The sequence below is a fragment of the Chelonia mydas genome, chromosome 27 (assembly GCF_015237465.2).
Source record: "Chelonia mydas isolate rCheMyd1 chromosome 27, rCheMyd1.pri.v2, whole genome shotgun sequence".
In the NCBI taxonomy this organism is placed as follows: domain Eukaryota; kingdom Metazoa; phylum Chordata; order Testudines; family Cheloniidae; genus Chelonia; species Chelonia mydas.
This window is the reverse complement of record NC_057860.1, coordinates 15,995,677-16,022,247: the sequence shown is the minus strand read 5'-3', so window position 1 is coordinate 16,022,247 and position 26,571 is coordinate 15,995,677. Positions and strand designations below refer to the sequence as shown.

Genomic DNA, 26,571 nt, shown 5'->3' with positions numbered 1-26,571 from the left:
ATGATTGACTCCAGTTCACAGCTCTCCTATAAAGGCTCAATAGCAGATGTTGCCTGAAACCCAGAGTTGTGAAATCATATTTTTTGGCATAAGTGTCCCCTGTTCCCTCCATGCTGATTTCTAGATTTATCATTATTGGTGACTTTGCAGCATCCCAAACTGTAGCAGGTGTCTCCCAGTGCATATGTAGCCCCAAACAGCTTACAGTTTATCACACGTGCTGCAGGAAAGAAGCAACAGACCAGAAATGAAGGGTGTAGAAAGGAAGACAGTAATAAAGTCATGCTGCTGCTAGCAAAGACACGTGCACCACATACATGGAATCTTGTCTATAGTTTTAAATGTACAGAAAGAAAATACATCTCTCGGTTGGCTCGCTTCAGATGGGTGTCCTAGTAGGAATGGATTATAAGGAGGGGCATGAACGTGGCACGGGTGGTGATATATTGATAAACCAGTTTGGAAGGGCATTCCATGACTGGGGAGGGCAGCATGGGAAAAGGCTGGATTCTTGAGGGAGAATGGGTGTACTGCATCTCTGTCGTGACTGGACTGTGGGCAGTCATGCCTAGGGATTAGGACGAGTCAGAAGCCAAGTGGCAGGCCAGGTCAGGCTAGCAGGTGATCAGAGGTGGAGACAGTGCTGAAGGACAGACTGAGCCTCAGGCATCAGAGACAGGGGGTCAGGTTACCAGCAGATCAGAACCTGAGGATAGTGCCAAAGAGCAGAACCAGAGGCAGGGTCGGGAGATCAGTCTCAGGTAGTGCAGGGGAGGCAGTCCTAAGCAAGGGAAACAGTTGCATAAACAACTTCCTGTTCCTCTGCTTGGTTTAAATTGAATTAGGGAACTAGTCAGGGTCCCCCCTACCCCCGAGTTCCACTAATCAGATCCAAGGACTGGAGGCTTCTGTCAGAGGTGAGCTTCTAGTGACTGTTACAAGGTCACTGGATGGTGGGTTGGAACATACTGGCTCCCCCGACAGTATCAGGGCTGGAAGTGCAGAATGGGTGAGGGCTCATGAAAGACAAGGTCTGATAAGTGTGGGGGACGGGGGGTAGAGCTATGCAGGGCTCTGAAGGCGAGGAAGGATGGGAAGCAAAAACTTGTTGTGGAATGAGAGCAGACAGTCGAACGATGTGGGTGGGGGAGAGGCTGATATGGGGTGAGAGATAGGCCAGGAAGATTATCTTACTGGACACATTTTGCGTGGACTGGAGGGGGTGATGTGGGTGACAGGGTGGCCAGAGAGGAGAAAGTTGCATCAGCCAGACAGTTGATAATCAGGGCCTGGGTGCGAGCTTTCGCTGGGTGGTTGTCTGGGAGGCCAGGTACAGTTGAGTTGAAGAGTGCACAGAAAAAAGTAGAGCAGGCCAAGGACAGAACCCTGTATAGTCCAGACAGAGAATGGGTAAGGTGAGGAGATACCCCTACCCCAAAAGAAAGACAGAGAGGCAGGAGGACAGAGAGAGAGAGAGTGTGTGTGTGTGTGCGCACGCTTGCGCACAGAGGAAATGAACGGCAGCATCAAAAGCCATGGAGGGGTCAAGGAGCATGAGGATGCAATTGAGGCCCATGGATTGGAGCAGAGAGCAATTACTGCCTTGTCCCGTTCCCTCCCAGAAACACATAAAAGTGACTTCCATGGAGGGGTGAGGTCGGTGAATGCTGCCTTATTGGTGCAACTCCAGCTGCTTCTGCCAAAAATGGCCCTTTTAAGCCTGAGGGCATCATCTGACCTCAGACGGTACCGCGTTCCTCAAATGCACCAGTTCAACTTCTGAGAACAAAGGAGTGAACATGAAAGGGTGATAACTGAGGTAGCTCTGCCTTTTGTGGAGTGTGAGTTCTTTACAGCTGCACTGTCTGCTGTACGTTTGTGCTATGCCCAGCACAATAGGGAATCTGATCCAGAGTGAGGCTTTGGGCTGCTCCTGTAATTCAAATAATACTATCTACCTCCTCTGAAAGTATTCATTCCAGCAATCCACCATCCCTGTCCCACGCTGAATGGTAGCTAACCTCTCTGCCAGCTGCTTGTTTTCTCTTTCGATTCTACCAATTCTCTTCTGGTCCTCCTGCGCAAGAGACCCAGTTTTGTGACATCACTCTCCTGCTTCAATTCCTTCCTCAAGACGCACTTTATTGGGTTAGCCTCCCATTAACATCAACTCCTATAGTCCATTGCCTGCCACGCCTGCCAACCAGCCCCCCTGCCCACTCCTGTCATCCATCATGTCCATAACTGCCATGCTCTCTGCTTGTCCAGCACTACTGCCCTCCCCACTATATTTCATCAAAATAAATATATGTATTTTAAAGAAACTAACAAGACATGCAGAGGTCAGGCGCATCTTTGATCCTTTGACTATGGTTTCTGCATCCTCTCACTCTCCCCACCCGCTTTCCTAGGTGTGAACCCTTGCTGTGCCACACCCAAAGTCGACTGTATACCCCGCTCTTTACTTATCTGAAGCGCTGCCTGATCTTTATGGCACTGTGCAAAGCATGATGAATAAACCTCGATTAGTACAGGAGCTAACTGAACACACATGGAAAGAAGAGTACCTGAATCTTGCTCATTTTAAAGTGATGGTGAGTTTGTGCACGTGGGGGTTTATTATCAACACGAGGTCTTGCTTGAGGAAAAAGACAAAATCAAAATGAATATTTTGCTATGATGAATCTTTAAGAGCTGCTGACACCCCATTCCCTTTCCCCAGTCTTTTGTTACTTAGCACAGCATCATAAGAACACAAAACCGGTCATACTGGGTCCATCTAGCCCAGCATCCTGTCTTCTGACAGGGGCCAATGGTAAGTGCTTCAGAGGGAATGAACACAACAGGTAATCATCAATCGGGCCGTCCTGTCATCCACTCTCAACTTCTGGCAATGAGAAACTCGGAACACCCAGAGTATGGGGTTGCATCTCTGACCATATTGGCTAATAGCCATTGATGGCCCTATCCTTCATGAACTTAGGGGTATGCCGCGGTCTTCCAGGGGCTACATCAACTCATCTAGCTATTTGCCTCGTTTTACAACAGGTTACATAAAAAGCACTAGTAAAGTCAGTACGGACCAAAATTTCAAAGAGACAATGATTTGTTTATACTGCTGTATGTACAATACACTGAAATGTAAGTTCAGTATTTCTATTCCAATTGATTTATTTTATAATTATATGGTAAAAATGAGAACATAAGCAATTTATCAGTAATAGTGTGCTGTGACACTGCTGTATTTTTGTATCTGATTTTGTAAGCAAGTAGTTTTTAAGTGAGGTGAAACTTGGGGTACGCAAGACAAATCAGATTCCTGCAAGGGGTACAGTACTGTGGAAAAGTTGAGAACCACATTCTTTTTGGCACCCCCCCCCCCATTATAGTTTGGCTTTCATAATATCCCCTGGCAACGAGTTCCACAGGTTGACTGTGCATTGTGTGAAGAAGTACTTCTTTTTGTTTGTTTTAAACCTGCTGCCTATTAATTTCATTGGGTAACACCTCGTTCTTGTGTTACGTGAAGGGGTAAAAACTTCCTTATTCACTTTCTCCTCACCATTCATGATTTTGTAGACCTTTATCACATCCACTCTTCCAAACTGAAACATCCCCATATTTTTAATCTCTCCTCATAGAGAAGGAAAGGAGTACTAGTGGCACCTTAGAGACTAACCAATTTATTTGAGCATAAGCTTTCATGAGCTACAGCTCACTTCATCAGATGCTGTAGCTCACGAAAGCTTTTACTCAAATAAATTGGTTAGTCTCTAAGGTGCCACTAGTACTCCTTTTCTTTTTGCGAACACAGACTAACATGGCGGCTACTCTGAAACCTCTCATACAGAAGCTGTTCCATCATTAGTTAATTATTAGAGAGCACCTCATATTTTAAATCTATTCATTTGATCTCTGAATCAGAATAAACAGAAATTTAAGAATCTTAACTTCAAATTAATAAAAAATCCAACTGTCCTAATAATTTTTCCATCAGCGCTTGCAGGTCAGATACAAGATTTTTTTATATATATATATATATAATATTCTTATCAATAAATCTATCTGATTACTAGCAATGCCAATTTGATAAACTCTTCTCAAATAAATTGGGTAAATCCTCTGATGCTACCTATCCTCCAACATAAAAAGAAATTCTTAATATGTTTGGGTATAAATCTGTAAAATTATGAAGTTCTGAGAAAGTTTCAAATCCTCAAGAAACCCTGTGTCATTCTGTGAATCCACTGGCTCTCATCATGGAAACTACAAACTAACAGGAGTGTATGTCATCTTAAAACATGGGTCTGGTCTTATCTTAAAAAGAGAAAGTACCCGTATTTCCCAGCAGGATTTCCTCAAGCCTTCTTTACTTATACAGAGTCCTGACTGAAGTTCCCATTTTTCTGGTGTATATAATTTACACTTTCTGAGTTGTATGGCTAGGTATCCTTCAGGAAAATATCTCATCTGGTTTTAAAACCTTTTAACTGTTACTTCAAAAATGTGGAGGAGAAATATTTAAGAAAACATACCGAGTTCTAGTTTGTTCTTGTGAGAGAGGTAGTCACCAATGTCCAGTTTTTTCTTCATGTTAGTACTCTGCCTGTGATTAGCAATAATCACTGGATATGCTAAGTACTCTAAACTGCTCATCTTTGCTGTTCTTATCCCAGGTACCAAGTAAGGAGGTAAAGCCCTAGTGTAAAATGAGTTGTACCACTCAAAGTTGCCATAGATACTCCACTTATGACATCAGAGGTCAGCATTTGCTATAGGAGAAAGCACTGTAAGCATAACAAATCATTTTGGTGAAATTATCCAACCAGCAAGCAACTTCTCACAGCAGATAAATATTTCTTAATAAAAATAGCTTACTCACACAGCCAAATGCTCAAAAAGGATTCTAAATCTGTAGCTTTTTACATGCTTCTTATAATTCCTAGTAATATTGTGCGTTTGTATGTTTGTTACCCCACCCCCTCCCTCTGTTTGGAACTAAATGCAAGACTCATTTCTTTGATTTGCCTTTCCCTCAATAAATTCTACACACACGCAAGCGTGCATATGCAGCATTCCCCCCCCCCCCCATCTCTCTATAAACTAATCAAGTTATTCTTCCTCCAGGGTAGGAAGGAAGATCAATTATTTCTACATTTAAAAACTTGGAAGGTGCTGAAATAATATAGTGATGGGACCATATAAGCACCTAGACAGATAATCTGTCTGGCTCAGGAAACCATGCATGTCATTTTAAGTGAATCTTCCACATTCTTAGAATAAGAGACTTTTCATTGGAACTCTCTAATTTGCCTTTCTGATACTTCTTTCTTTTTTAATTATTTTGAACACAGTGCAATAAGGGTAGTTTAAAATGCAATGTTGTATGTGTTAAGCAACCCCACTAGTATTCATTGGACAATCAAAACTAAGCTGTGGAGTATTGTCATGTGATTAATTGGCTATAGTGACCTAACAAATAAACAAAAAATACAGCCAAAAACAGTGATCAGAGGATTCCATTAGACAACACATACTGGGAAAGCCCCAAACTGAACATGGGCATTACAAGCAGAAAGTTTATAATTCTTTTGCACAGACAGTAACGCTGTACCTGTCTCTGCCCCATGGCAGCTCAGCAGGAGGTTGGTAGAACAAACATGTTTAAGGGATATGAATATCTCAGAAAACATCTTATAAGACACTGGGCTATTTCTCAAAAGTGGAGGTGGCCTTAGGGTACAGCATCTGCAGGGCATTGATAAAACAGTAGTCCATTGTAGTGGCTCACTCCTCTGAATAAGTGAGAGTCTTGCAGGGCCTTCTTCTATCGCTTGCCTCAAGAGCACTAATTCAGTAGATTTTCCTTTTGATAATTAGGGCAAGCAACAGTATAATACACTGATGACCTGACAATTTAGGTGTGAAATAAAGTTAAATCTAAATAAACCTTTATTTCAAAATTTAAATAGCCCAACAACAGAGAGGAAAAAGGAGGAGAAAAGAGAAACACTGCATGGGAAATGCTCCCTTTAGTGCTTGGTACTACGGGATGGTATGACACAGATGCGCATTTGTGGTTCAGTGCTCTGTTAGCAGCTCCCGTCAGGCCTGACATACTCACTACAGCTAACAAACTGTTGTCATAATCTGGATGTAAAAGGTCTCATGTAAGCTATCATTGGAAAACTAGTATCACACTGATACTTAAAATTATTGCATGTTGTATGTACGGGATGTGTACAATGAGTTATGGATATGTGCTAGAATTATGTTATTAAAATGTGTTTGGCAAGCAATGCATCAGCTCATTGTGCCCTAAACAACAGAATGTGTATTTGTTTGTCTGACCAACCAGGCAGAGACAACAAAGGTACATGTACATAAAAGGCAAACAAAGCCATCAACTTAGTGAGTGAGGGAGATAGGCTCTTCCACAGGTCTGAACCTTAAATGATAAGTAATTGAATCAACTGATTGTATACAATATTACTATATTATAAAAGTGCAGTTAAGGTCTTTTATGAAAGCTAGTGCCACATTGATGATTAATATCATTGTGAAATATCTGTATTAACACTAGCTGAGGCATTATGGATATTCACCGATATTATGCTTTCAAGTCTGTGTCCAAACACAGGGAGAAACAGGTTTCCCCCCCCCCGAGACAGGAGACAAGGGAGCCTTGTGGAATTAAAACAAAGGAAGCCGCATTTGGAAAGATCTGTGGCTAGGAGGTAACAGAGAAGGACAAATCAGTTTCTGACATTAATGAATCAGGCTTCACTGCACACTTAGGAGGGAAGCAAATGCCATTCCAACCTGACAGATAAGAACTGTGGCACTGACCAGATTAAGTGACTTACCCATAGTTGGGAAGCAGCAGAACACCACATCTCTTTTCAGCCCTATGCTTTACCCATAAAGCCATCTTTCTTATGGAGGAAAAATGGAATCATGGCACTGCACAGGAGTCATGTCTGTCCTCAGAACTGAGTGCATACAAATGGCATGACATATTGGAATGATACCCAGGCCTGTTGGAGGTGAGCTTTTCTGCTTCTTAATATGGGAGATAAGACCAACACTAACCCCTTGAGAAGCAGGAGTTACGCTGTGCTATAAGTACTTCAGCTAGAACAGTGCATTGTCTGTAGGTCCTCTCACTTCTCCACACCATCCCTTGAGGTAGCACCCACATAGAATCATAGAATATTCAGGTTGGAAGAGACCTCAGGAAGTCATCTAGTCCAATCCTCTGCTCAAAGCAGGACCAACACCAACTAAATCATCCCAGCCAGGGCTCTGTCAAGCCGGGCCTTAAAAACCTCTAAGGATGGAGATTCCACCCCCTCCCTAGTTAACCCATTCCAGGGCTTCACCACCCTCCTAGTGAAATAGTGTTTCCTAATATCCAACCTAGACCTCTCCCACAGCAACTTGAGACCATTGCTCCTTGTTCTGTCATCCGCCACCACTGAGAACAGCCTAGCTCCATCTTCTTTGGAACCCCCCTTCAGGTAGTTGAAGGCTGCTATCAAATCCCTCCCTCACTCTTCTGTTCTGCAGACTAAATAACCCCAGTTCCCTCAGCCTCTCCTCATAAGTCATGTGCCCCAGCCCCCTAATCATTTTCATTGCCCTCTGCTGGACTCCCTCCAATTTGTCCACATCCTTTCTGTAGTGGGGGGCCCAAATCTGGATGCAATACTCTAGATGTGGCCTCACTTCCCTCAATCTGCTCCAACGCTCCTACTAATGCAGCCCAATATGCCTTTGGCCTTCTTGGCAACAAGGGCACACTGCTGACTCATATCCATCTTATCATCCACTGTAATCCCCAGGTCTGTTTCTGCAGAACTGCTGCTTAGCCAGTCGATCCCCAGCCTGTAGCAGTGCATGGGATTCTTCCTTCTAAATGTAGAACTCTGCACTTGTCCTTGTTCAACCTCATCAGATTTCTTTTGGCCCAATCCTCTAATTTGTCTACGTCATTCTGGACCCTATCCCTACCCTCCAGCGTTTCTACCTCTCCCCCCTAGCTTAGTGTCATCTGTGAATTTGCTGAGGGTGCCATTCATCCCATCATTCAGATCATTAATAGAGATGTTGAACAAAACCAGCCCCAGGACCAACCCCTGGGGCACTCTGCTTGATACTGGCTGCCAACTAGACATTGAGCCATTGATCACTACCTGTTGAGCCCGATGATCGAGCCAGCTTTCTATCCACCTTATAGTCCAGTCATCCAATACATACTTCTTTAACTTGCTGGCAAGAATACTGTGGGAAACCATATCAAAAGCTTTGCTAAAGTCAAGATTTATCACATCCACCGCTTTTCCCATATCCACAGAGTCAGTTATCTCATCATAGAAGGCAATCAGGTTGGTGAAGCATGACTTACCCTTGGTGAATCCATGTTGACTGTTCCTGATCACCTTCCTCTCCTCCAAGTGCTTCAAAATGGATTCCTTGAGGACCTGCTCCATGATTTTGTCGGGGACTGAAGTGAGGCTGAAAGGTCTGTAGTTCTCCAGATTCTCTTTCTTCCCTTTTAAAAACATGGACGCTATATTTGCCTTTTTTCAATCGTCCGGGACCTCCCCCGATCGCCATACATTTTCAAAGATAATGGCCAATGACTCTGCAGTCACATCAGCCAACTCCCTCAGCATCCTTGGATGCATTAGATCTGGACCCATCCTACTTCTCAGCTTCTGCTCACTCACCCATCCCATATTAAGGGCTCTCCTGCCTGCTGCATCATAACATCATATCCATGTTCCAGACAATTTTCAGATGTATCCCACTCTTCTGATATCTCACTTCTTCCTCCAGAGTCCCGCAAAATACCCATCTGAGCTTACCCACTCAACCTCCTTGCTTCATTAGCTCACATACAGGGCTCCGTCTCAGTTTCCCTGCCTCTGTCTGGACTCCCTGTTTGTGGTGATATACAGTAGATATGAACAGGACTGAATTATATAACATTTACATTCTGCAAACCAACTGCTGAGGACTGAAACAGCTGTCCCTTTTGTGAGATGTAACACACTGTGCATGTGAATATGTGGTGGGGCACACCAGCAAACCACCATTCTCTTTTACTTTGTGATGAATTGACTTGAATCACCATCTTTCCAATAGTCACATTTTATACATTGCAGCCAGTAAGGTGAAGTGAGATGTTATTCTTCAGGCTGGTTTTCTAAGAGGCCATGGTTCTACAGCTGTTGCTAAGAATATTTAAAAGCTGCTTTAGGATTTAAACATTTTCTCATTGGTCTGTGTTTGATTGAGCTCATCAAGTGCCCCCTGACTTTGTAGCATGTTCTTCAGACTCAGATTTCAGTACAGGAAAACATGCAAGGGCTGATTCTCCAACTGCTTTGCACCTGACACCATCATTTACTTAGGCAAATCAGAACTATCCACTCACTTACACCAGTGGCAGTTTTACACACCCATTTTACACAAATGAAAATGACTCTACAAGGAACAAGACAGTACAGAATCAGGCCCATAACTACTTCAAAATAAGGTAGGACAAATCTGGCAAGTAGCAGAATGTTTATATTTATAAATAAATAATTTTATATTACATTTGTTGTATTACACTAATACACATGACACACAACCATATTAGTTAAGAAAGAAAACGTGCGATTTATTTTTATGGACTTGATAGGTATTACCATCAAATGCTTTATTATACACTAAAAGTTAAAATTCAATAATTATTTCTAACTTGACAGTGTCCTTTAATAGTGAGACTCAGTAGGGGATTTTTATTATTATTTTCTTCAGATGTTACATACAACAGTTCGAATTTTAAAATTCTTCCAGTTTTAATTATCTGATGTTTCCTGTTTATGCTGTTTGGGCACTGTTTGCACCTCTCATCTTGAAGACTTTTGTTTTTCTTTATAGTTGGCTTCTAGACAATTTCATTTTTAGGTTTTCTTGCACTAGTTCAAAGATAAAATAGTTGAAAAGCAAACAACTTTTTTTTTTTAACTAAGCCGTTTCCACTGGAATGCATACCATTCATGGAGACATTTCTATGATGTTTCAGTTTTATAAAAGTTTAATTTTATCGAACCTACGATGGGGTCATGTTTGATATGAGTGTCCATTTGAAACTCTAAAAATACTGTATTAAAAAGACCAATTAAACTATTTTCTATTACAGTAATATTCCATGCACATAAAGGTGTGCATTTTTCATGGCAGGGTACATTCTTAAATGTCTGCATGTGGGTGGTCTAATTCTCATTAGTGCTAATGAGAGTGCGTAGCTAGAGACCTACACACTGCTTAGTTATTGATACTACTTACCCGTATGTGGGGGGTGGAGTAGCAGGATCTTGTCAGTGCAATTAATTAAAGTGCAAAAGTAGACTACAACAGGAGGGAGCTATTAAACAGCCATTATTTTAAAGCAACAGCATATTTTGAATAGTTTACATCCATATAGCTACTACAGAGCTTAGAGCCCATGCCGACAGATGGAGAGAGAAGATACAAATACTGTGAAATGACGTTCAGTATTACAGACAAGGAGGCTGGGGCATATTACTTGTTTGTAAGGTAGGAGAGGCAGTTTGTTACATTTAGTCCAGTAGCTGATGAGTAGCAAACTCCTACTGAGAGGGTGGTAGACTCCAATTATTGTATCTATGGTATTCACATAGCACCAGTTAGCACAGTATCTAGGCATGGCAGCAGCAGTCACAGAATGGAAGCAGCTGCACAGCAGTGGCTGGCAATGACTGTACACGTGCTGCGTGCATACACATGCTCTCTCACCCATGCATACACTGCAGTTCTGCAACTTGTGCTAGTAGTTCAGAAACAGCTATGCACGTAGGGAACACTGCCTGTAATTTTTAAGGGCTGAAAGGTAAGCCAACCTTAAGTATAAGGTTGGGGGGAGGGATAGCTCAGTGGTTTAAGCATTGGCCTGCTAAACCCAGCCTTGTGAGTTCAATCCTTGAGGGGGCCATTTAGGGATCTGGGGCAAAAATTGGGGACTGGTCCTGCTTTGAGCAGGGGGTTGGACTAGATGACCCCCTGAGGTCCCTTCCAACCCTGATATTCTATGGTAAGTATTATAGTTGCAACTCTAAGATGCCCTTCTCAGTCTCTTCTATTTCTGATTCCATGAATTCAGATTTCCTCCTGATCCCAGCCAATCCCCCACCACCTACTCTCACCCTTAAATTCCCTTTTGTTCTCTTCTTATTCATTCAACAGAAGCTTCGGACCTTTATGTTATTCAAGGGATGAATGTTAGGGCTTGTCTACATGGGACAAGGAGAAATAAGCTACAGTGAACTAAGGCAACTTTACTTCTGAATGAGAGCATCCACACAGGGATGGAATGTGTTTTAATTTAGGCATGCTGACTTCACTGCTTTAATTGATTTGTCTTAACTTTCCTGAGTGTCACGCTAGTGGTCACCCTCTTCCACTCACATGCTAGGTAGAGCAGGATAAGAGACTTTTGAGACTAATTTAAACACCATAATTAGCGTGAAGCCTTTGGATATTCATTTGTAGCTTAGCTAAAGAGAACCATAAAAAGAGAGTTCCCACAGTGCACATGGTCCTCTGTAAATCAGCCCAAATCATGAGAACCTTCTTGCAAAACCTGCTGCATCTAACTTATTTATTGCTGTCACAGTGATCTCTTCTGCTGGCTGAGCTTGGCTGTTGAAACCACCAGCCAGGTTCTTGTCTCAGTTGCTGGTGAAACCTGGCAGTAATTCTACAGAAGGCAACATACCTGGGGTCAGAATCTGACCCAGCAATTTCAAAAGTTTTTAGAAGAGCCACAGCTGCGTCCATAACTCAAACTCTTATATCAAGAGAAATGATTCAGTGTAATGGGAAATAATAAAGGTAAGTGGCAACTAATTACCAGAACTCCACTATGGAAATTGTAAGAAAATGGACAGAAGGATCTCGTTTTCAGTAGAAAATCCTGTAGAACCTCACTTGCTGTCACATAGCTTTAAACCAGATTTTGTATTGATCACATTTACAGTTTGAAGGGAGACTGACTACATTCCTGATCCTGTAAGGTGCTCCACCCAGGCAGACCACTGTGCCCACACACAGACCTGTTAATTGCAGTGGGGATCCGCACTGTAGAAGTGGCTTGTGGAATTAGAGCCTAAACCAATACAGTTTTAATAGTCACTGATCCTAGCTGGTGGTAGAAATTATGTAAGAAACAGTGAGGAGTAAATCTACACAGAGCTGCATGTAAACTCCTGGGTTTGCAAAGGAGAAGTTAGTGGAAAAAGGCTACCTCTTCAAGAGTATGACACTGAAATGATGACTGTCCTCACCCAGAGTATTTTGGATAGGCAGCTAGATTACATCCGACTTGGGAATGGTTAGCAGCAACATATACTACATAGTGTAGGCCTAGATCTTGCTGGTCATGAGTAAACTTGCATATAGCTCAATTTGAGTGCAAGGTTAAACTGTAAAACAAGGGTATGACAGGCTGACTTCTGGAGACAGTGTTTTGGGACGAGCTGAGGTAAGTGGGAATACTTTGAACTGATAAGCTTAAAATGTAGCTAAGGTGAGGACATAAGTGATTGGGCCCTACACAATCTGCAAAGCAACTGGTCCTTACGTGATCCGTATGATGTCCAAACCAATTACATTTAAAAAGTATAGATGTTAGTAGCTAGAAAAATGTGTAGTGTGTGATATGATTTGCAATTGTGATGTCACCCTGTATCTAAACCACCGGCGTCTAGGCCTGGCTAGTGTGGGCATAGAACTGTTCCATGCCTAATGAAATAACCTGAATGATGAGCTGGAGTTGAACCGAGTTTTTGGATCCGAGAGAACTGGATGAAATGTTCTGGATAAGCCCAGTGGAAAAGGTCTCGGAGGAAGTCCCAGCACATAAAAGCACCTGAACCAGGGAGGCAGAATCAGTGATTATCCCAGATTGTAGCATGGGAAGTGTCTTTTCAACACTTCAAGGGAACATGGCTGCCTGAGGACCTCGCACGCTTACTGTAGCGATTGAAAGCTTTTCAATAAAGACTGTGGGTTGGACAGCTTGGCTCTAGTATTAGCCTTCTGATGAATAACACTCTGCTGCTATCTGACACTATCGTCTTATTTTAGTGCAAGTTCAAAATTTCAGTATCAAATTGTATGTCACACACAGAGGAAGATAAGAGGGTAAGAAGAGTACAAAAGCGTAACAACTGTTTTTGAGCAAAGAATGTCGGAGCAAGAGGCACCATGATTCATGCAAATAAATATCCATTCCATTTTTGACAATATAGTAACCATCAAATCTATTATTTTAAAACCAGGCAGGTGTGTTGAAACGAACTCATAAATGTATGCAGCTAACCCATCTGAGTTAGTCCCATAGCATAAATCACATGTGTCCAGAATGGAAGTTGGTTTGTGTCTTTGGAAGCCCTTAGCAACATGCCTGAAAGTCCAGCTGGTCGGATGGAACAGGCATCTGTGAATTTAAGTAAGTGTACAGTATCCACCACAAAAGTCTTCCTCTGTGTGTGCTGCAGTCTCCAACTGGACTCCGCACTTTTGTTTGTCTGTATCCCAAAGTCCTGGAGTCTGTAAGATCTTTATGACCACTTCCTCAAAGGCACATTGTACTCCATCCCGTGTTTTAGCACTGGTCTCTAGAAAGAGGGTAAAACCAATAATTCCTTTTTTTTGCACAGAATTTTCTGTTTTATAAAACAATTATCTTTGGAGGGGAAGAGATGTTATTTTGTTATTTGCAGCTGAACTTTTTTCCTCCTCAGAGCTCGAGTTTACTGACAAATCATCCCACAGCAGCCTGAAGAGTCTAATTTCCTCTAAAGGGAACTCCATTGTTTCCCCTTCCTTTTTGCATTTTTAAATTGAAACTTCTCCTCAGGTTGTGATCGATCCTGCACATATATTTTTAGAAAAAGATGGCTCTAGAATGTAAAGTTCTCCCTATACTCATTCGTTCTGCTTCATAGTTAATTCTGCCTTACTGTGGGGCAATGGACTAGATGACCCCTTTAGGTCCTTCCAACCCTACATTTCAAGAGGCTTCACCACTTGTAGGTTCTCATTTCATTGCATCTTTGCTCATCTTCACCATGATACCATCTCCCCAAGACAGACTGCATTCTACAATTGGCTATAAATTCACTTCCATAACTGTACAAAAAACTCAAAGTTGGAAAATAGGAACTGGTCAAAATTCTGGTTATCAGCCCCGGATAAAGATTCCAGTCTGAGCAGAGTAAGGCTCTGGGGTTTGGGAACACAATACAACACATCTTACTTTTAAGTCACAGATTTAAATGTGGCTCCCAGTCAATGACACTAATCTTATTTTCAATTGAAATTATTAATGTCTGCAAGATAAGGGTTAGACTGGTGCCAATCTGTTAGGTACACATTATGGGCCTAACTTTCAGGGTACTGAGCACCCAAAACTCCAGGTCAGGTAAATATGCAGCACCTCAGAAAATAAGGTTCTCTGTGCACACATAGGACACCAAGGCAGTAAAGGAGTCATGTTAATTTAATGAAAGGTGAATCTGAAAGATACTCACTGCTTTCAGCCATCTGTAGCTGCAATAGCCCAAGAGTAACAAAGAATAATGGCCTGGAGGAGAGCTGCATTCTGTTCATTCATGCTCAGCTGCAACAAAATAACTATCCTATTTGTATATCTTTATTGGCAAAGAACTGCATACCTATAAAGAGCATTGAGTGTTTCCTAGCGAACTGGAGTCCCTCCGTTTTGTTTATCTCACGATCTGGCTGCAGAGAAAAGAAAAGAATAAAAGTAAAATATGCTAAACTTGCCAGATCTAGGGAACTCCAAGGAAAAGTGTCATTGTGGGCATATTTTCTAAAACTCCTCCAGACACATCGAATTGTTGCTGCAAATCCGTAAGTCTATATGGTGATCATAAATGACTGAATGGTTCCATTAGGCTTTACAACCACTGTAACACTGGTTTAAAAATATCACAATTGTATTGATACTGAGAGCAGTATAACCGTGGAAAGATCCCTGGATCCACTATAGCATTTCAAAATAGCTACAGAAAAAATTAAAGGGTCTAAAAGATGGTAAAAATCAGGAAGGTAATAACTGGGCAGATACAGAATTTTGAGTCAACTGACCTTTGTCTGTTACCTCTGATTGATTCTGAAGAACAGGGTGAGATTCACAAAAGTTTTAGTTAGTTGAAAAGTGACTAAAGAAATATTTGACTCACAGAGGAAACACAGATTCAGACACCAAGTTTTCACCTGCAGAGCGGTTAAATCACTGACTGGATTGTGAGACTAAAGGAGGAGTTGTTCATAAAGACCAGTGTAGGAGAAAGAGTGGAGATGTTAGTGTGTGAGGCTGACAAACGGGTAGACAAGGCTGGAAGCGTCTTCAGGAGATAACATGACAAGAGTGGACAAGGAGGAAGGAGCAGAACTGTAAAGGGCCTTGAAGGCAAGCACAAGAAGCTTGAACTCAGTGTGATGATACAGAGCGAGTCAGTGGAGGCATTCAGAGAGAGTGATGCTGTCAGAGCGATGAGCAAGAAAGACGATTCTAGTCACTGCCTTCTGAATAAATTGGAGGGGGTAAGGTGTGTGTTAGGGAGGCGAGCGACGAGGAGGCTGCAGTAGTTAAGATGGGAAATGAGGCCCATTGAAGAAAACTAAACAGTTTAACAGTGCTATGAGTCAGACGAGGAGGGAGAATGACAGCAGATCTGAAACCCAGAGGTAACACCTACAGGGAGACCCAGAGGCTGAGTCTAAGACATACTGCTTGGCCAAAGGGTCAGGAGGAAGGGACAGCAGGGGAGAGAGGGTGGGGTTTTGTAACTCGGATGGCACTTCACTAGAGATGCTCAGGAAGAGTTCCAGTGTAGTTTCTTTTCATTAAATATTATTTGCTCTTTCCATTCTTAATCTTATTTTACAACAGCTCACCTGATTTAGATCATGTCACCACTCCGGGACAGTTTGCACAAAATTCCCAGACAACCTTCTGCCTCTAAAAGGAGGCAGCAAGGAAAGGAGATCTCCAGCCTACCCCATTTCAGGTTTTTCAGTCAAAGCGGCACAGACCAGGTATGCTGCATGCAGGGCTGTAAGCCTCCTGGTGCACAGGAAACACCTACTGACCACGAATGAGAACCAAGTGTATGAGCATAAGATGACACAGCTCTAAACTGACCTTGTCAATTTTATTGCCAACTAACATTTTTACAATGTTGCTCCGCGTAGCATACGTCTCCAGCTCGTTCAGCCAGGTCATTAGTTTTGTGAAAGTGTCTTTTCTCGTGACATCATACACTAGCAACAAAAGAAAGGGACATGGTCAACTGCAGATTCCTGGGCTATTTTTACTGCATTAGTGCTGCACTCATTTCTTATGACTTTATTCATTTGAGATTACTTTCAGATAATTGTAGGAGTAGTAGATGTGATCTCTCGAACAGTAGGAATGGCAATTCTAATCCCTGATGACTCAGAGTAAGTATAGTGATGATAGGAAACAAACACCTGTTCCTGTAATATTTAAGGTTGGGGAACCCAACCTAACAGCTGGTGCTTTATGCTGTTACTGGCCTTGAATTCAAGAGCTGACAGTGGAACTGCAGGACATTTTAAAATAGAAAGTTATGTATTTAAGGGGGCAGCGGAGTGTGTTCATGTGTGGGTTAGCAACAGACATTTGGAATTTTCAGTACTCTTTTAAAAAGAGACTTCTGGTTATTGGTAACTCCACAACTGTGCTTACTTATCACTAATTAGTTGAATAGAGCGGCAGACTGTACCACAGAAGGAATGTATATTCTGTATAGCAGGTTATTCAGCTTTCATAATCACTTGACAATAGGAATCAGATTTTTTCAACTCATGTGATCACAAAGAATGGGACCTGCCATAAGTTATTTGCGCTTTTCACCAGGCACATTTGATATTGTTTCTGAAGAGGGAAATAAAAATGTCTCAGGAAAAGCAGACTTGAAAAACAATTTGCTTTGTAACCAGAAACACTCCAAACAGAAATTACTATAAAGCTGAGAATGCATCTACTCAATGGTTGAGCTGTCTGTAATATAAAGTCTACAGCTTTTTAATATAAAATGTTCTGAAGACTCATCATTTCCTGCTGATAAAGGTTAGGAGCCAAAACTCAGCCTAGTGGAGCAGGCATATTGTTAAAACCATGTTAATTGCTCCTCTTGCTTTTTAAGTGAATACCACTGCTTTTGGTAAAGAGGTATTAAAATTTAGTTAGTGATAATGATTTCACAGTTGTTCTAATCATATTCCTCCTACCTAAAATAACAGCTTGAGCGCCTCGGTAATAACTGGGAGTCAGTGTTCTAAACCGTTCCTGTCCCGCTGTATCCTACAGAGGAAAAACCAAAAAGATTTAGAACTAAAGGGTAATTTGCAATATGTGGCATAAACAGAAAAAGTTAACACTGCTTTGACCCGGAATCCTGCGATTAGTATACATAAAGCATAGGAGATGTAGAGTCAGGGAAACAGGCAACAAATATTGGAAAAGTGATGAGATGAAAAGAAAAACCATGAAAAAAGAGAGGTTATAATTGAAGTTTAAAGTTAAAGAGGATGTCAGGCTCTGAACAGGAGTAAAGAGGTAAGAAAAGCCAGTGGGACTCAGATCTGGAAGGCCATTTAAAAATAAATAAGGGAATAATACTGCAAGCAAAACAATACTATATATACAATGAGCAGGGTTGGAAGTGGAAGAGGTGAGGAAATATATTAAGTGAATAAATTGGTTAGTCTCTAAGGTGCCACAAGTACTCCTTTTCTTTTTTTGAGGACTTCAGTAACTCAGCCAGAGATTACGGGTTCATTATAGGAGTGGGTGGGTGACGTTCTGTGGCCTGCAATGAGGCCACACTAGATGATCACGATGGTCCCTTCTGGCCTGAAAGTCTATGAGTCTGCTTCAGAAATTTCCATTTAAATATATGTAAGGATTACAATACCTACATCTACACCATCATGTAATTTCTCTACTTTGTTAAGCAAATATTCAATCATAGGTTTGGCATGATATTCACTTACAAGGGCTGACCTGTTTTTATTAAGCAATTTGTTATTACACCCTTAAACCTCCAAGTACAAAAGGATACAACAGCAGAGCACTCCTTTGTACCAATGCAACTGTCAGTATGAAAGAACAAAAAAGAAATGGCTTCTAAATGTTATCCTTAGTTTTAATAATAATGAAAATCCTGCAGTGTCTGATGCAATCTTAGTAAAATAAACACTTAAAAAATTTCTCCTGGATACCTGACTAATGGAAAAGAAGAGGACAGATTTTAAAGCCACTACACAAAAGTGATGTTCTTAGAAATAAGCAGCTCTGCTTTAACATCTGGCATGCTAAGGCAGATCACATACAGCCACAGGGAATTTCAGAACATTCCCTGCTGAGCCTTTATGAAATTGTAAAGTACACAGAATGCAGGGCAAGTGCTATGTTCCAAGTCTGTTTGATATTCTAGAGATGACCAGTTTCCCCACCAAGCTTTTGAAATCTTATTTGTTTTCCAAATACTAATTCCAGAACAGCCGGAAAAACAAATTTATTATTTTCAACCTTATCTATGATTTTTAATTTTTACAGAGCACCAGTCATCAGAGTACCTATGCACAGTACACAGTAAACTGGCATAAACCTTAAACAAAAATGGACTCTGCATATCTTTCTGTGGGTTGGTGGCTTGTTTATGGATTTTCTTTTATATAATACAGCTTCACGTCAGTAATGAGTGATTTCTCCTGATGCTGTTAACATACTGCTGCAAAGGTATCTTTTTCAGTAGCACAATTTGCACAGGCTCTGCCCTTGATTTTGAGCTCAGAACAGCAAGACACAGCCTTGTGACTGAGGCTTGGTTATTTGAATTCCCTCTTGGCAGAGCTGCTTCTTTGCTTGCGACTTGTTCAGAATGCAAGAAGCATATTTCCTCCCTGGTTTGAACAACCATGATTGTATTACTCCTGCTTTATATACAATCAGTGTAAATTATGCAAATTGGCAGGTTACCTATGATAGCATTTTTTGTTTTGTTTTTATTTTAAAGCCTTAATAGTATTGGTCCAAGATAATGTATACGAGGTCTCATGCATACGAGCATCTACCCCCCCACAATCCACCTTTTAGATCTGAGGCTGACAGACAATTGTGCCCTCATATGTATGGAGCCTTCTCCTCCTGAGTTTAATTTCAGTCTCCCTCACCTCACTTAAACAAGAAAAGCTGAGGATCTGAGAGAGGAGAAGGGCGGAAAGCAAACAGAGAGGAGAATAATAGGCATCATGTATAAATATATTTTTGGGAGAGCGAGAAAGTTTCAAGTTTTTCTTTTAATTTTAAGTGGGACATTTTTAAATAGATTTTTATTTGGGGTATTTTAGAACATGATCATTCTGTTGCACTGAGCACCAAGTACTGTGGATGTGGGTGTGGAGAGGAAGCTTTAAAAATATTATAATTATACTTCCCATGCAGTTGCAGTCTGGTGTCCTAATTTTCAGAGGTTCTGAATTCCTCCACTGAAGCCAACAGTTGTGGGCGAAGGCTCAGACCCTCTGAAAATAGGTCTTCAGCCTTAAACAGGGATTACAACACTAAATTCCCCTTTCCCATTAATTGATGGAATGGGGCAGTGCATGGCAAGTGTCGAAATAAAACTGTCTAGAGTTTGTTTTCAGCATGGTGCTCCGTGAGTTCAATGCAAAACAGCTAATAGAAATAATACTGCCAAATCCATACAGTAGCTGTTTTGGGCATTTCATCCCCATTAGGTCTTGGCTGTTCAAGGGTTGTCTACCTGGGGCTCAACCCTCCTCTTTCATGCGTGGCTGTGTCTTGTCAAGTCCATTAATGCACAGCAGAGCAGTCCAGGAGAACTAGTGAAGCTAAGCTGACCAGATGTCCCGATTTTATAGGGACAGTCCTGATATTTGAGGCTTTGTCTTATTTAGGCACCTATTACCCCCTCCACACACACACACACACACACACCCCTTATCACTTGCTATCTGTTCACCTTAAGTGAATCCCAGCTGCATATGTAATGGCAGGAGTGAGCCCTTGGAATTTATGCTGCAGTGGAAATAAACCTCAGGATGAAAGTGATGAAATGTGACAAGCTTTTCAAAAAAGGAGCCTTGCCCCCTTCACACAATTTTACAGTAGCAGAACCATGGTACTTAAATACTCAAGATACTGTGTATGCAAAGATCTGCCGCATACCCATTCACTACTAAACACTGTTTTAAAGTACAGCAAACTTTAGTAATATAAAAGGGCAGGCTTTTTGTCTTTATCCGTTCTGGGCAAAACTTACCCATATTGCAAGTTGCACTAGATTGCCATCAACCACCATTTTCTTAACTTTAAAATCAACACCTGGTATGCAAAAGAGAGGGAAGCAATGTCAGGACAAACACAGCGAGAGGCTTTGCTACTCTCTGCGTTTAAAGAAAAGGAGTCCTAGTGGCACCTTAGAGACTAACTAAATTGGTTAGTCTCTAAGGTGCCACTAGTCCTCCTTTTCTTTTTGCGAATACAGACTAACGCGGCTGCTTGTCTGCGTTTAGTTTAGTTGCTATGAAGTTCGCCAACATTTGGTACCTCGCGACACGGCAGAGGTACAGTCCCTTCACAGCACGGGGTCGTACACAGCCTCTCACACGGAGAAAACGCATGAACAAACACAGGCCGTGTGTGGCCATAACAGCCAGTTATGAAAGCCTCGCGATCCCCTTTAGGAGACTTCTGCCGCGCTCCCCCTCCTCCCCCTCCCAAATTCGGATCCCTACAGCCGGTGTCATCGCTGGCCCTGGCTTCTTACACCTGCCCTATTTCAACCTCCTACCCCCTGTAACGCTGCAGGTTTGGGGGACTCCCCTGGGGCGGCCTGGAGCTCGCGCACGAGAACTACGAGATCCCCTGGAGCCCGGCCAGGGAAGCTCGCAGCACTCACCTATCGTGGGGTTCAAGTGCGGCTCAAACGTGTCATCGGTGAATCTCAGCAAGAGACTGCGGGAAAAGCAGAGACGGGTGAGCGGGCCGCACAGGCCCAGCGGCCTCCCAGGACCCCCACCCCCGAAACCGGCCCCGCCGCTCCCGGAGCGCGTCCGCACCTGGACTTCCCCACCGCGCTGTCCCCAACCATCAGCAGCTTCAGCGTGGCCATCGCCGCGGTCAGCGCCAAGGCCGGGCCTTGCGCAGCTGCCTCCGCGCCCCGCACTGCCAGGGAGAGGCGCCCGGTGCCCCAGCTCCGCCCTGGAGTCCCACCCCACCGCCTCCTCCCCGGGCCCTGCCGTGAAAGTCCCGGAGAAAGCAAAACACGCCCAATTGCCGCCCGGCCCGCCCGGCGCAGAGCGGCCCGGGAGCGACCCCGGCGCAGGGTGCAGGGCACACAGCGCCCCCCCAGCCGGGGGACACAACGACACACAGTGCCCCCCAGCCGGGGGACACACAACGACACACAGCGCCCCCCCAGCCCGGGGACACACAACGACACACAGCGCCCCCCCAGCCCGGGGACACACAACGACACACAGCGCCCCCCCAGCCCGGGGACACACAACGACACACAGCGCCCCCCCAGCCCGGGGACACACAACGACACACAGCGCCCCCCCAGCCCGGGGACACACAACGACACACAGCGCCCCCCAGCCCGGGGACACACAACGACACACAGCGCCCCCCAGCCCGGGGACACAACGACACACAGCGCCTCCCAGCCGGGGGACACACAACGACACACAGCGCCCCCCAGCCCGGGGACACAACGACACACAGCGCCCCCCAGCCCGGGGACACAACGACACACAGCGCCCCCCAGCCGGGGGACACAACGACACACAGCGCCTCCCAGCCCCGACACACAGCGCCCCCCAGCCCGGGGACACAACGACACACAGCGCCCCCCAGCCGGGGGACACAACGACACACAGCGCCCCCCAGCCCGGACACACAACGACACACAGCGCCCCCCAGCCGGACACACAACGACACACAGCGCCCCCCAGCCGGGGGACACAACGACACACAAAGTTCCATGGGGCGGGCGGGGGCCCAGAGCTGGAGGCGAACTCGACACCTGCTGCCTGTTCCCGGGGCTGCGGTGCCCTGTCCGGGGGCTGAGGGGAGGGACGGACCGTGGGGCGCGATTCCCCCGGAGGAGGCGTCAGGATGGGGGCAGCGGGACTCGGGGAGTAGCGGGGCAAGGAAAAATCACCCCCGCGGGGCGTGCAGCTTTCATGCTCAAAGTGACCCGTCTGTGCCCGGCTGCTGGGTGTTGCTGGCAGAACCAGCTGATCCCAGCCCCTCCTATCAGGCTCAGCCCAGCGCTCGTGGGGGGAGAGAAGCAAGGCCCTGCCTGGAGCTGCGGAGTAAGAGTGGGGGCTGCAAGGAGTGGCCTCGATCTGGCCATGTCCGACTATCAGATCTCAGTGGAGGAGCTCAACGACCTGCTGGCTAACGGGAGCGGCTGCTACAGCCTCCCCAGCGCGCACAGCAACGAGGTGGCACCCCGCATCCACGTGGGGAACGCGTGAGTGCGGGGGAGGCTTTGGCGGGGGGGAGGCCCAGGCAGTGACTTCCCGAGCCAGCACAGCTGTGAACGGCTCCCACCGGCCTGATTTGAGCGCGGGGGCTGGGTGAGCCGAGGGTATGGGGGAAGCTGGGTTGCTGGTGACCCAGGGAGTCTGGCTCCCGACTCCTAACTCAGTATCCGAATATTTGTGAGAACTTGGTTGGGGCCTAGGAGGTTGTGGGTAGTAAAGGTTTGTGGGTTAGGATTAGGTGGCCCTGGACATTCATGGTTCCTAGGTTGCAGTTAGGGGAGTGTGAGTGTGTGTGTATTCCGAGCTGTAGGGCCCTGTGGTGTTTGCTAAAGGGTTTTGGTAGCCCACTGAAGTCCCAGAACTGAGGGATATTAAAATAAAAGCTGTCAAAGCTAATTCCAGAGTGGGCTAAAAATGGATGAGAAATCTTGCTGGATAGGCTCTGACCTGAATGTGACTGTGTCTGCACTAGCCTTCCCCCTGGGTAGCTGTCCTGGGGGTTGCAGTCCAAGTTCTTAACAGTCCTATGCTCTACAATAGACACTCCACAGAAATGGGAGCAAATATTCAAGAAAATGTGTTGTTTGCCCAGGAGATGGCTTTTTGCTTTTTTTTTTTTTTTTTTTTTTTAATTCTCTCAGCTGCGTGGAGGTGGGTTAGGATGCCAACAACATTCTCCACCCTGGCTGGCAAAATGCCTAGGGCTGTTCCTGTTCTCAGTTGTAAGGTATTTACATTCACTCCACCCAAACTGTGGGTTCTATTCTCTGCTCTGCTTCTGACCTTCTGAGAGACCTTGGACAAGTCACTACATTGCTCTGTGCCTTGGCTTCCCATCTCAACCTTTGTCTTGTCTGTTTAGACTTAAGATTTTGGGGGAGTGGACTGTCTCTTTATAGCAAAAGGTGGGTCTGTAGGTGCTAACATAATACAAATAAAAATAAAACTAGGACCTCCACCTTTATCCTAAACACACAATAAGCTCTGCCTTGGTCCATAAGAACATAAGAATGGCCATACTGGATCAGACCAATGGTCCATCTAGCCCACTATCCTGTGTTCCGACAGTGGCCAGTGGCAGATGCTCCAGAGGGAATGAACAGAACAGGGCAATTTCCAGTGCCCCATCTGCTGTTGTCCAGTCCTAGATTCTAGCAATCAGAGGCTTAGGAACACCCAGAAAATGGGGTTGTGTCCCTGCCCATCTTAGCTAATAACCATTGATGGACCTATCCTCCAGAAATTTATCTAATTCTTTTTTTTAACCTACTTATACTTTTGGCCTTCACAACATCCCATAGCAGTTTGTTCCATGGCTTGACTGTGCGATATGTGAAATACTTACGTATGTTGGTTTTTAAAACTGCTGCCTATTAATTTCATAGGGTGCCCCCTGGTTCTTTTGTTATGTGAGGGGAGTAAATAACACTTTCTTCACACCATTCATAATTTTATACACCTTTAACATCACATGTTAGTTGTTTCTTTTCTAAGATGAACAGTCTCAATCTTTTTAGTCTCTTCTAATACGGAAGCTGTTCCATACCTGTGAGTTTTTTTGCCCTTCTCTGTTCTTTTTCCAATATTAATATATCTTTTTTGAGATGGGGCAATATTCAAGCTGTGGGCATACCATAGATTTATATTGTGATACTATGATATTTTCTGTCTTATTATAGAATCATAGAATTTTAGGGTTGGAAGGGACCTCAGGAGGTCATCTAGTCCAATGGTGTGCTCAAAGCAGGACCAATCCCTAACAAAATCATCCCAGCCAGGGCTTTGCGAAGCCTGACCTTAAAAACCTCCAAGGAAGGAGATTTCACCACCTCCCTAGGTAACCCATTCCAGTGCTTCACCACCCTCCTAGTGAAAAAGTTCTTCCTAATATCCAAGCTAAACCTCCCCCACTGCAATTTGAGACTATTACTCCTCGTTCTGTCATCTGGTACCACTGAGAACAGTCTAGAGCCATCCTCTTTGGAACCCCCTTTCAGGTAATTGAAAGCAGCTATCAAATCCCCCCTCATTCTTCTCTTCTGCAGACTAAATAATTCCAGTTCCTTCCGCCTCTCCTCATAAATCATGTGCTCCAGCCCTCTAATCATTTTTGTTGCCCTTTCCTGGACTCTTTCCAATTTTTCCACATCCTTCTTGTAGCGTGGGCCCCAAAACTGGACACAGTATTCCAGATGAGGCCTTACCCAATGCCAAATAGAGGGGAATTACCACATCCCTCAATCTGCTGGCAATGCTCCTACGTATACAGCCCAAAATGCCATTAGCCTTCTTGGCAACAAGGGCACACTGTTGACTCATATCCAGCTTCTCGTCCACTGTAACCCCTAGGTCCTTTTCTGCGGAACTGCTGCCGAGCCGTTCGGTCCCTAGTCTGTAGCGGTGCATGGGATTCTTCTGTCCTAAGTGCAGGACTCTGCACTTGTCCTTGTTGAACCTCATCAGATTACTTTAGGCCTAATCCTCTAATTTGTCTAGGTCCCTCTGTATCCTGCCCCTACCTTCCACTGTATCTACCACTCCTCCAAGTTTAGTGTCATCTGCAGACTTGCTGAGGGTGCAATCCACGCCATCCTCCAGATCGGTAAAGAAGATATTGAACAAAACCGGCCACAGGACCAACCCTTGGGGCACTCCGCTTGTTTATCTTATCTTATCAGATCATCAGGTATGTAGAAGGTGTATGAACAGTGTCCCACGACAGTAGCAAGGACTCCACAGGATAGAGCAACAGTTTTGTATAAATCCACTCTACACCCTAATTTCCCGTGTTTTGCTGGCCTCTAGGGCCTGTTGCAAAAGAACATACGTCTTCCCTTTGGTGTGTGGGAGAGGAGAATCATGTTTTGGCAGGCTGGTAAGAGCCTAGTTGTTGTAGCCGTGTAAGTTCCAGGATATTACAGAGACAAGGTGAGTGAGGTAATATCTTGGACCAACATCTGTTAGTGAGAGAGACAAGCTTCTGAGCTACATAGAGCTCTTCTTCAGGTCTGGAAAGGTACTCAGGCCAGGTCTGTGCTACAGACCTATATTGGTGTAACGATGTTGCTCATGGGTGTGAAATCCATGGCTTGAGCAATGCACCACATAGACAGCACTATGTCGATGGGCCGACATAGCTACCATGGCTTGTTGTGGTGGTTTTACAGTATGGCTAAATGAGTGATCTTACAGTGGTGCAGCTGCATCAGAACAGCTGGGCCACTGTAAGCTCGCTAGTGTAGACATGGCTTAAAGGGCTAGCAGCTGCGCCGTTGTAGCACTGTACATGAAGACAAGCCTTCAGAGTGTCACAGCTAAATACAAGATCAAACAGAATGAATGGTCCCATAGCACATACTCTAGGGGAAGTGACCCGTTAACACCCCTGTAGTCATAGAACAAAAAGGAGGGGGGTTAGGGATTACAGATCGTTGAAATAAGCAATAAATCCAGTGTCTTTATTAAACGAAATATGGCTTATTTCAACAATCTGCAACCCACTAACTCCCCTTCTTTTTATACTTTGACTGCAGGGTGCTAACAGGCCACTTCACCTTGAATGGTCCTGTACTTTAGCATAAGTAGTTAGAATATGTGCTGTTTGATCTTGTATTTGGCTGTGATACCCAGAGCCCTTTGCCAGACTCTGTCTACCTCAAAAGCTTGTCTCTCTTACCAACAGAAGTTGGTCCAGTAAAAGATACTACTTCACCCACCTTGTCTCTCTGGGAAGAGTCTTAAAATGTAAAATCTGTGCTGTATGTACACCTGGACTGGTGGATAGTGCTGATCAGAAATTTGTGGGGGGGGGGCGCGCAGGGGGACTGAAGATACTTTCTCTTTAAATGGGGATTTCATAATTTCCATAGCAACATGTTGTGATTTGACAAAGCTAGGATTATGACTTCACTGCAGGTT

The 26,571-nt window shown here is 44.2% G+C and overlaps 4 protein-coding genes across 7 annotated transcripts in view; 2 read left to right on the top strand and 2 right to left on the bottom strand.

Annotated features, from left to right (window-relative positions):
* MPP3 (membrane palmitoylated protein 3) overlaps positions 1-3,047 on the top strand; it is a 109,739-nt gene extending 106,692 nt beyond the window's left edge. The window contains exon 20 of the mRNA XM_043536910.1: positions 2,723-3,047. Coding sequence (XP_043392845.1) covers positions 2,723-2,737 — 15 coding nt within the window. The 3' untranslated portion in view covers positions 2,738-3,047. The remainder of the gene's footprint in view (positions 1-2,722) is intronic.
* The window catches only part of CFAP97D1 (CFAP97 domain containing 1), a 14,012-nt gene extending 6,729 nt beyond the window's left edge, over positions 1-7,283 (bottom strand). Inside the window, exons 1-3 of the mRNA XM_037886839.2 lie at positions 4,536-7,283; positions 2,568-2,638; positions 1,959-2,077 (exon numbers count right to left, since the gene is read on the bottom strand). Of these exons, the coding sequence (XP_037742767.1) occupies positions 1,959-2,077; positions 2,568-2,638; positions 4,536-4,656 (311 nt within the window). The 5' untranslated portion in view covers positions 4,657-7,283. The remainder of the gene's footprint in view (positions 1-1,958; positions 2,078-2,567; positions 2,639-4,535) is intronic.
* On the bottom strand, positions 5,463-21,401 carry LOC102946521 (ras-related protein Rab-18-B). The gene is made up of 8 exons (XM_043536573.1): positions 21,220-21,401; positions 21,060-21,115; positions 20,421-20,482; positions 17,362-17,434; positions 16,250-16,368; positions 14,754-14,820; positions 8,503-8,554; positions 5,463-5,472 (listed from the first exon to the last, which is right to left on the bottom strand). The coding sequence occupies exons 1-8, from the start codon at positions 21,270-21,272 to the stop codon at positions 5,463-5,465; spliced, it is 492 nt and encodes a 163-aa protein (XP_043392508.1). The 5' UTR covers positions 21,273-21,401.
* DUSP3 (dual specificity phosphatase 3) overlaps positions 20,987-26,571 on the top strand; it is a 23,842-nt gene continuing 18,257 nt past the window's right edge. Inside the window, exons 1-2 of one of the 4 annotated variants that reach the window (XM_037886633.2) lie at positions 20,987-21,136; positions 22,425-22,640. In XM_037886633.2, coding sequence (XP_037742561.1) covers positions 22,519-22,640 — 122 coding nt within the window. In that variant the 5' untranslated portion in view covers positions 20,987-21,136; positions 22,425-22,518. Of the gene's footprint in view, positions 21,137-22,262; positions 22,641-26,571 lie in introns of those variants that run through there. The other 3 variants (XR_006287683.1, XM_043536911.1, XM_007054755.4) reach the window with 3 other exon arrangements.

Excerpts from the sequence above, each read along its gene's own strand:
- LOC102946521 (XM_043536573.1), bottom strand. The coding sequence starts at position 21,272 with ATGGCCACGCTGAAGCTGCTGATGGTTGGGGACAGCGCGGTGGGGAAG. Across the intron at positions 21,116-21,219 it reads AGCGCGGTGGGGAAGTCCAG|TCTCTTGCTGAGATTCACCG; the intron begins GTGCGGACGCGC and ends CTTTTCCCGCAG. Across the intron at positions 16,369-17,361 it reads CGCTCAAGCTGTTATTTTAG|TGTATGATGTCACGAGAAAA; the intron begins GTAGGAGGAATA and ends TTTTGTTGCTAG.